Source organism: Gasterosteus aculeatus, chromosome 3 (assembly GCF_964276395.1).
Source record: "Gasterosteus aculeatus chromosome 3, fGasAcu3.hap1.1, whole genome shotgun sequence".
Classification (NCBI taxonomy): Eukaryota; Metazoa; Chordata; class Actinopteri; order Perciformes; family Gasterosteidae; genus Gasterosteus; species Gasterosteus aculeatus.
In genome coordinates, this window is record NC_135690.1 from 1,557,823 (window position 1) to 1,567,681 (window position 9,859).

Consider the following 9,859-nt stretch of genomic DNA (forward strand, 5'->3'; position numbering starts at 1 on the left):
AGCGTTAGATAGATATATAGACTATATATATCCTGTATTAATCCCCAGGGAGGTGCTTTGTTTTGTCCTGTTTGAGCATCATAAAGACGTCATTCTACGCACAATTTGCTCACACGTGTAGTGTATTCAGGACTGAACCGGAGTGGACCGGACCATATCTCCTGGTGGGATTATATAATCTACCCCACTAACGGCGGTGAACGCGGCCGCTTTCCGCCGCCAGGTGGCGCGTCGCACCGGCCGGTAGTTTGAAACGTTGCTTCGCGTCCCTGTGATGAACAACTGGGTCGAAAAAGTTCGATCAATAACACTTTTTTTTTTTTTACTTCCACTCCGATTATGATTCCTTACACCGCCTGTACGCGCGCGGTCGTGAGTGCACGCAGACGCGCGCATGGTGGAGCGGCACGCGGTCAGCGGGCGGCTGGGGGCACCCCGGGGGGGCGGGGCGTTTCCGCTCGCGGTCCAATGGCGGGACGCTCTGCGCGCGCCTTCCGACCAATCGGGGCTGCGACGTCCCAGTTCCTGCTCTTATAAATCATCACGGATCCCGTCGAGTCGGTACCGGAGAATGAGAGACACACCGACGACGCGCCACACGACAAGACATTGGACCTGTCAGGTCGCTTTTTACTTCCACGTCCTCGTTTTTCCAGGTAATCGCGCCTCTTTGTTTCCGCGTTGTTGCGCCCCTGTTTAACTTCCGCGCCTTGGCGCCCCGCTGCTTCTCGGTGACTTTTTATTGTTCCCCGCGATGTGGAAATAAACCCGCTTATCCGGCCGTGTAATGGCGCCGACGTTCAGCTCCGTGCGGGTTATTTTTTTTAAAGTGGGACCGTAAGCTTCATGTGGCGGGAGCGATGAACCGCGGCGAGGAAGCCCGATGATGTAATGTTGCTGTAACCATGGCTACAGGCGTACAGCGATCAGGCCGTAATGCAGAAGCTGTGCGTTCGCTTCCTCGTCGTGTGTTTCCCGGTCTTATTCTGCCTCGTTAAATTCAACCGCCGCCCGTCGGCCGGGAACATGTGGTGGCAAGTTGCGTTTCCCTTTGTTTCCCAAACTGGGGGGGAGGACTGCGAGGGGGGGGGGGGTTCACTAGAAATGTGACTTATTTAACCTCCTCAATGCGTTTCTCATCCCTGCCGCTTTCTAGAAGGGGAGACAATAGAGCTCTTAACTGTATGCCCCCCCCCCCCCCCCCCCTCCCCAAAAGACCCCCCCCCCCCCTCCGTTACGCAACGTGAGCTCCGTGGCCCGCGTGGTCTCATTCCTTGTGGTCTCATGCTCTTGTCCTCAGGTGTTCTATAGTGGGAGACAAGATGGCAACGTCCGACAGCGCCACGTTGAGTAAAACCGTCAAGCAGCAGTACATGGAGCTCCCTCAGGGGGGTAAAGTCCAAGCCATGTACATCTGGATTGACGGAACCGGGGAGGGACTGCGATGCAAAACCAGGACGCTGGATTCTGAGCCCAAAAGCATTGAAGGTAAGCAGCCTTTTTTTTTTTTTTTTTTTGAATCCTCAAAACTACCGTAAAGATTATTCCCTAAGTGGTTAGTTGGAAACCGTCCCTCATGCATCCTTCCTCCTCTTGTAGATCTCCCCGAGTGGAACTTTGACGGCTCCAGTACCAACCAGGCCGAGGGCTCCAACAGCGACATGTATCTGCTTCCTAGTGCCATGTTTAGGGATCCGTTCCGCAAAGACCCCAACAAGCTGGTCCTGTGTGAAGTGCTCAAGTACAACCGCAAACCTGCAGGTAAGAAGGAAGCGCACAATCTCTACGATCTGCCCGCTGTAAGAGATGAATGTAAAATACGCTGTACGAGGAGTCCGACTGGCCACGAAGGCTGGGAGGAACATTGCTTCAGGGAGGGAGAGGGAGGAGGGGTGGGTGTCACCCTTGGTGGACAATTAAATGCGTGCATGTGCGTGTTAAAATGTTGGCTTAAAAAAATGCAAATATTGAACTGAGCCAGTTTCATTCAAAGGGAGGGACGCACACACATGCTTTGGTGCAGGTTTGCTCGTTGGCTTGTGCACATTCATTCCCACGGACAGGCTTGTAAAGGTGTGTGTGTGTGGGATGTAGGTGATGTGACGCGACGCATCAGTCACGCTCACCATATTATTCTAACCCTGAATAATGTTTTCATCCATAACTAAGAGGACATGTCCTGTCTTTTAAAGCTCAAATTTGACTGTACTGACACTTTGTTGTTGCAGAAACCAACCTTCGCATCACCTGCAGCAAGATAATGGCGATGGTGGAGGACCAACATCCCTGGTTTGGCATGGAGCAGGAGTACACCATCCTGGGCACAGACGGCCACCCCTTCGGCTGGCCATCCAATGGTTTCCCCGGCCCACAAGGTAAGCAGAGTTTCACGTTTGTGTGCAAGGAAGACCTAGATTCCTGTCTGGGTGGTGTGCTTACTGATGAGTTCATTCACAGGTCCGTACTACTGTGGCGTGGGGGCTGACAAGGCCTACGGCAGGGATATAGTGGAGGCCCATTATAGGGCGTGTCTGTACGCTGGAGTCGAGATCTGTGGCACAAATGCAGAAGTGATGCCGGCCCAGGTAACCATGGGGGGGCCAATGACCTTTTGGACCGCTGCGACGGCGCGATCGAAATGTAACCTTGCTGTCTCGTGTTCAGTGGGAGTTCCAGGTGGGACCGTGTGAGGGGATCAGCATGGGGGATCACCTCTGGGTGGCACGCTTCATCCTGCATCGTGTCTGTGAAGATTTTGGCGTCGTTGCTTCATTTGACCCCAAGCCCATCACTGGCAACTGGAACGGTGCCGGCTGCCATACAAACTTCAGCACTAAAGAGATGAGGGAGGACGGCGGGTTAAAGTGAGTGGTCGCGTCGACGACTCTTAATCTAGTGGGATTCTGTTGCCGTCCATGACGGATGTCTGACCAGTGTGATTTCTGCCCTCAGAGCCATTGAAGATTCCATTGAGAAGCTTGGGAAGAGGCACCGCTATCACATCCGTGCATACGACCCCAAGGGGGGGCTCGACAACGCCCGCCGCCTCACCGGCCACCACGAAACCTCAAACATCCACGAGTTCTCCGCCGGCGTGGCCAACCGCGGCGCCAGCATCCGCATTCCCCGCAACGTCGGCCAGGAGAAGAAGGGCTACTTCGAGGACCGTCGCCCGTCGGCCAACTGTGACCCGTACGGCGTGACGGAGGCCCTGATCCGCACCTGTTTGCTGAGCGAGGAGGGAGACGAACCCGCGGATTACTAAATCCACTATTCTATAAACTCCCACTGTCATCCTGACCTTCTTTTCTTTAAACTAGTACTGTATTTTTTTTTTTTCTTTCTCCCACTGAGATGATCTTTAACCTGCATTTTAATGGCTAAAAGTTGGCTGGTCAACTTAAAACATGACACGGTAATGATGTCCTTGGTAGTTATACGCTGGTAATTACAGGGTACGTCTTTCCTCTCGTCTTTAGAAGGGATCGACTTTTGTAACCATGTTTTTTATGTTTCCCTTTCTGTTTGACTAAAATGAACTAAAGCGCACAGGACCCTGGAGAATAATGCTGCTAAAGGCTGGACAGCATGTGTAACTTAATAAAATTCTGAGTAGTTCATGTACTGTTAAAAAAAAAAAGTGACCTGCCTTGTCAAGGATCCAGTCTTCAATGTTACTAATTCTTTATGAAGTGTCTATTTTTTTAAATGGCAATGTTTGTCTTCAGATTTTGGCACACTGGGTCGACTCGTACGGTACATTGTAGATGTCTGAACCCAGACGCATGTTGTTCAACTGGTGCATTTGTCATTATGCCATTTGTAGATTTCCTCAAGGAGTTTTATCCTTTTGTTAACAGCGATATTGTAATGTACCTGATTTGGCAACACCTCGTTTACTGGACCTGGTGGTTTTTATTGATACATTTAAAACTTTTATTTTACCACAACATGGTTGTCCGGCTCTTGACTTCAACATTTATGCCGATCTGCATCCAATTAGTGCAAAAGCTGTTATATTTGATCGGTGGGAGGCTCCCAGCTGATTAGCTTTGCATATGTACTGGGCCCTAGAAGGAACATTAATACGGTTTAGGGATTACTACGGCCGGGCCGTTACTTCGTAATGCAACGCTACCTGGCTGCTTATCCCTGAAAATGAAATCTTGGCGCAACACCTTAAATTTATCAGAGGGCCAGAGTAAAAGTTAAGTGTGGTCTGCAGTCTAAACCGTAAACACGTGTGAAAATTGAACATTTGGCAACAGCACTTTCCTGAGACGATAAACCCTGACTAATGCAAGAGGAAGCAGCGCTGTCGCTCCGCCTGACGTCTTGGCAGGTGATCAATCGAAACCTGTGTGTCGTAACAGGAAGCTGGTGTAAAATCCTTCGCTTGGAACTACAGCCTGGAGCTAACCAGCGCTGTGGCACCAGCCGTGCAGCGTCTACTGAAACAGACCAGTCCAACAGGCAGACCAGGCAAATATTTGTACCCGACTGCTCTTTGGAACCGTATGGGACTTCAGGATTTAGGGTTTCATTTCCACCAGATTAAACATTTTGTGGCAAACGTGTATTTGCACAAAGTGCAGCTAATATGCTAAAGTGAAATCTCCTGTGTAGCTTAGCATAGCGTTCCAGCCCATGATGTCTCGTGACCAAGCTTTGCAGCCTGCTCGGAACAAATGTGCCAATTCATAGTGTAAGCTGTGTAACAACGTGCTACGTTCACGTTGGGACTTTAATGTGACTTAACAGTTAAATACATTACAAAGAGAATTTGGAAAGCTTTACGAGCCGACCACACATCCTTTGGTGGGACGTAAACATTTGCTCCACTCGCCCCACCGGGGGAAGGGCAACGTTGGTTTGCTTTGAGACCTTTCCCCCACATCCAGGCGGGCTTCGCCACAGCACATAAACCCCCCCGCTGATTGGATACGCCAGGTGCGAGTTGACCAATCAGAAATGTGAGGTCACGCTTGGTCCTGATCCAGAGGACGTTGGCTGGCCCGAAGCCAAAACATGTACTCGACAATCTTTTTCTTTACAATCTCCATAAACTCTTTTACTCCGGTGTCTGACTTTGCAGGGTCATGGGGTTCGCTTATGGTCGCCATGAACAGAGCCGTGGGACAGAACACGAAGATTTTAAAGGAATGTTTGGCCCTTAAAATGACTCTTTATTATTTACTCTCCCAAATACCTTGAATTAGTTTGCGATTTCTTTATACAACTTCCTGTAGAAATGAATAACATAATTACAAAGTGATCAACACGGGGGCCAATGTGGCAGAAATATTCTTTTTCCAAATTCAGAAAGCGTTACAGAGTTCAAGTAGCATATAGTGTAGGAAATGCAGTTAAACTGCCGTGCACCAAAGACAGAAGCCGAACACAGACCCCATATCCACTAGATTCCATCCACAGACCGACACACAATCCGAGAGGAATAAACATTTGGCCACACATTGTACGACAGCCCAGTATTCCCAGACCCAAACGAGGACACAATGTTCTTTTCCCTCGACCGACCCTCATCCCGCCTGGTCCTATATTCCTATATTCCTTTTACCATGAGGGTTGTCAAAACCTCACCAGAAGGCCCACTTAGCCCCAATCATTTCATTTTATATATATATGTGCATATTCAGCAGAAAGCTGCGTGGATCTGTCGCAGGGAGACTCATTTAGCACTTGGTTGTGAAATGCCGTCGCAGGATGTGCCGACTTTACTACCTTGCTACAATCTGTGAAAAGCACCTAATGACATTCAGTCACCGTCTCAGCTCCCTTCCACTTCCCCGCTTCGGAGCTCAATTAGGGGGCTCCGATTTGCATGCAGAAACCCAACCGCCTTCCGGCTGGGAAGCTCCATCGACGGGGAGACACTGGACAAAGGATGGAGAGGGATGCTGCCCTGTTGCTATGACAACCACCGGAATGTACAGGCCGGATTGTGGTGGTTCTTGTGTGCAGTGGGAAAGAAACCCAGCATGTTATGTAAGGAGGGGAAAACAACATGAAATGGGGTCTCATAGATGGAGCTGCACAATAACCCCCCCCACCCGCCCCCCGGCCAAACACAATCAGTAAGCATGCACTCACGCTATGGCGCCAGGCAATGCAAATACCCTCCGACGATCTACAGTGTTTTACATATTATTAAAAATAGTAATCCGACGTAAAAAATAGCACATGGAGCTGCAAGAAAAAGGGCACGTGCACGGAGCATCTTTCCGTTTGGAAAGGGTTGCTGTCCGTGAATCTCTACTGTGTCGTTGTGTAACACAGCAAACTAGTTCAAACCAGTACTGGCTCTTCTTCAACAAACGAAGGGGACTCTGCATTAAAGACATGTTTAATGCTCCTTCTCACGCTCATGCGCAGTGAGGGAGCGATGAAATGCTCAGGCGGGAAAGGAAAATTGCAGCTTTTTGTTTTGGTAAAGAAAGCTGCAAGAGATGGGAGGTGGGGGGGATCTCAGAGGAGGACAACGTTGTCTCTTGGCTTATTTTTTTGTAAGAAGCAAAGTCTAATCCTATTAAAGAGAAAAAAAAGAAAAGATGATGAGTTTGCTTGTTTCTAAAGGGTGTTTCTGTTTACGCGGTAGATACATTACCAAATCCAGATTTTTAGATCAATCTTGCACAATCGTCTCCCACACATGAACATAGTGTGCACGCTCACGTGCATTGAGACAATAGTGGAGCACTGTCTGCAGGGGCAGAGAATAACAAGTTGCTCCATGTTTACATCCAACGTGTTCTCACACAGACAGATGCGGAACCCTGACTCAGGGCCTCTTGATTGGCTGAGCGCTGGAGTGCTGTTGGGCTGATGCTGGATCCCCCCCCCTCAAGCCCCTCATGCTTACCTGCGTCGTGATTGGTCACGGCATTGTGCGTGACACGGTGACACACTTTCGGGTGTAGTGCTGCAGAGCCGACCGCTGTCTGTCTTGTTCAGGCGGCAGATAGAAGGTGCAGAGAATAGCTGCCCGGGTTGCGTGTACAGCCTGATACATGCCGTCGATGTGGATAAAAGCACAGACATCCCGCTCTGCTATTTAGAATCAAAAGTATAGAGTGTGATGGGTTTGGTTACATTTAACTGAGCTCTGTCACTTCAGCCCTAAAGCAGTTCTGCTCAGCTTCACACAAGTTTAAACAGTGCACACTTCCTTCATTTGAATAGTTGGCAGGGCGAATAGCCAGATGTCGGCACCCGGGTAACGCCAAACTAACAAGAAGTGCTCCCCTCCCCCCAAAGGCCTCCTGCTGATTTATCTGCGGGGGTTGTCTCTGCTGCAACACACAACACAATGACAGACCAGCAGCCCCCCAAGGAACACATTGGCTGTGTTTTTCCGTTTCCTAATGCCGCAAACAACACACATCCATGTCCCAAAAGAGCTTTCAAACAAACAAAAAAGGATAAGATGTAATATGAAACTTCACTGCATAATGTGGTGAGAGAGATGTGTGAAAGAACAGAAATCAGGCAGATGATGACAACGCACTAATGCAATCTAACATTTACATAAAGAAAATGACAAACGTAAGATAAGATAAAGGTTGACAGTGCACACGAGAGACACGGTAAAAAAACAAGAGCAGCAGTATCATGATAATGATAAAAGATATTTGTAGATATTTTGAATGCAGTTACGGAATTAGTGAATGAGATTGATGAGGTTTTGAGGGAAACTTGATGACGTGAAAACATACAGTATATATATCTTGGTTGAAAATAAAACCTTAGATTAGTTTCATTCAAAAAATCTGAATTTGTCTATTTAAAAAGAGCATGGATGTATGAGCATGAGAGGAATAATATAAAGGAGTATTTCAACAGGTGAAAGAAGTCATAATGCAAACATCTGCCTCTCGTTCTGTGAAGCTGTTTGCTTAGGGGTTGAACCCCAAACAGCTCAACGTTCTGTGTCAACCTCAGCGCTGAATGACACCACCGACGAACAACGCCTAGCAGTCAGATTGGTGCAGAGGGAAGCACCGATCTGACTCTTTAGCCCCGATAGAAAGAAAGAGCCTCATGTCTCACAGCGTGGGAGCGGCTGGCGTCATTATTTCACGTGGAAGGAACAGCAGGCTTGACTAATGCTTTGTTTTCCGAACAACGTAAAGAAAACTTAACAAACGAATACGTGGCCACACATTTATTGAATTGTTATTTAATTACCACAGGGAGTGTAAACCTTTTAACGCAGGATAGTCAGAACCTAAAGAGGAATTACAATTGCAGTATCTAATGTGGACAGTATATAAATGATTAAATGGAAAAATATCTTCCCTGGAAAAATATTTGAGGCAGTATCGGCCCGGAACCCAATCTCAATCTCCTTAAATACCTACTGTACATTCTATTCTAAGACTTTCTACACGGCAGAGCCGTTGTCGCTCACGCCCGCCCTGTTAGTCACAGGTGCACACACCTCATTGTTGAATGACATCACACCAGCAGTTGGGTGACATGCCCAATCACTGCGTGCGTCATTCCAAGTATTAGACTAATAGGTCCGTCAAAATTTAACAAGAAGATGAATCATTTCTCCTGACAACATTGTTCGATACCATAGAAAGTCAGAGGTAAAAAAAACCACTCAGATCCTTCACTCAAGCAAAAGATTAGATTAAAAAATACTCAACCATAAGTAAAAGACTGCAGTCAAAATCTTTAGGTAAACAAACAGTAGAAAGTATTATCGGCGAAATGTACCTGAAATATGAAAAGTAATCCTGAAAAAATGCTGATGATGCTGACTTGACACGTGTGTATTCTCAGGAAGGGCTGCACTGATTAGACGTCGAGGAAGTGAGATCCAATACACCAAAACACCACACGCTGACTAAGCAAATGAAACAAATGATCGCTCTGTACAATAAGCACTTCACTCGTGAATCAGACGTTTTGCATCGCTGTATGTGTGAATTATTGCCTGTGATCATTTCTCTACAAAGCGTTGCAACAGGACATCATAGCATATGGATAGCATATAGCATATAGCACTAGATAGCATATTCAGTATAATGACTTATCCACAATAACCTAAACTTCCTTCCTGTGCAACTTTATCTCGCCCCCAACTAACATGTTCGTTTGGGTGTTTTTTTTGTGTAAAATTAGTATCTTTTGTTTGTTTCTTAACTGGACACAGTCTCCATACGTTTAAGTGAAGAAACTACAGTGTGACCGTGCACAAGTGTACAAACTGCAGAACCCGGGAGCTGATTCTCTTAAAGTAAAGACGTCATTTCTTTCACACGCAGCGCGCTGCTGCCACGTCTCCCACACGCTACACAAACATTAAGACAGGCCTTTACTCCACATGAGCCACACAACAGCGTAAAGTCCAGTGTTGGTTATGAATAGGGGAGTAAAAACACATCGGTTTTTGTCTTCCTTTGTTCATCCCTCCATGCGCTTCTAGTCGTGGCCAGCGAAGACAGGAGATGCCCGTTTTGTCACCTCTCACTATTGTTTGTGAGCCCCTACAAAGGGAACGCGTGTTCTCCCTGTACTCGTTTTTTTTACTGTATTTTCACTGCCCTTTAAGCACACACACGTACGCATACACGGCGCTACAGTGCACGCATCTCAGCATGGAGGCCGGACATCAGATCAGAAAGTAAGTGTTCGTTAAAGTCCTTTGAAGCAGCGTGGACTTGCTTCTGGATTGGCTTCTTCATCACTAAACAAGCCACAATGTCAAAGTGCTTCTTCATCACTAAACAAGCCACAATGTCAAAGTGCTTCTTTATCACTAAACAACATTATACACATTATGTCGGACTTAATTGAGTGAGCAATAACTCATTTGATTGATTTGGGCTTA

At 47.4% G+C, this 9,859-nt stretch overlaps 1 protein-coding gene across 1 annotated transcript; it reads left to right on the forward strand.

The window, feature by feature from the left end:
* Positions 1 to 202: 202 nt before the first annotated feature.
* Positions 203 to 3,950, forward strand: glula (glutamate-ammonia ligase (glutamine synthase) a). The gene is made up of 7 exons (XM_040170718.2): positions 203 to 656; positions 1,301 to 1,488; positions 1,600 to 1,761; positions 2,229 to 2,375; positions 2,458 to 2,585; positions 2,665 to 2,864; positions 2,953 to 3,950. The coding sequence occupies exons 2-7, from the start codon at positions 1,323 to 1,325 to the stop codon at positions 3,263 to 3,265; spliced, it is 1,116 nt and encodes a 371-aa protein (XP_040026652.1). The 5' UTR covers positions 203 to 656; positions 1,301 to 1,322; the 3' UTR covers positions 3,266 to 3,950.
* The last annotated feature ends 5,909 nt before the right edge of the window (positions 3,951 to 9,859 follow it).

Bases quoted from the DNA above. Each gene is read 5' to 3' on its own strand.
- glula (XM_040170718.2), top strand. From the start codon at position 1,323: ATGGCAACGTCCGACAGCGCCACGTTGAGTAAAACCGTCAAGCAGCAG. The intron at 2,376-2,457 runs GTAAGCAGAGTT...GTTCATTCACAG, and splicing joins TGGTTTCCCCGGCCCACAAG to GTCCGTACTACTGTGGCGTG. The intron at 2,865-2,952 runs GTGAGTGGTCGC...TTCTGCCCTCAG, and splicing joins AGGGAGGACGGCGGGTTAAA to AGCCATTGAAGATTCCATTG.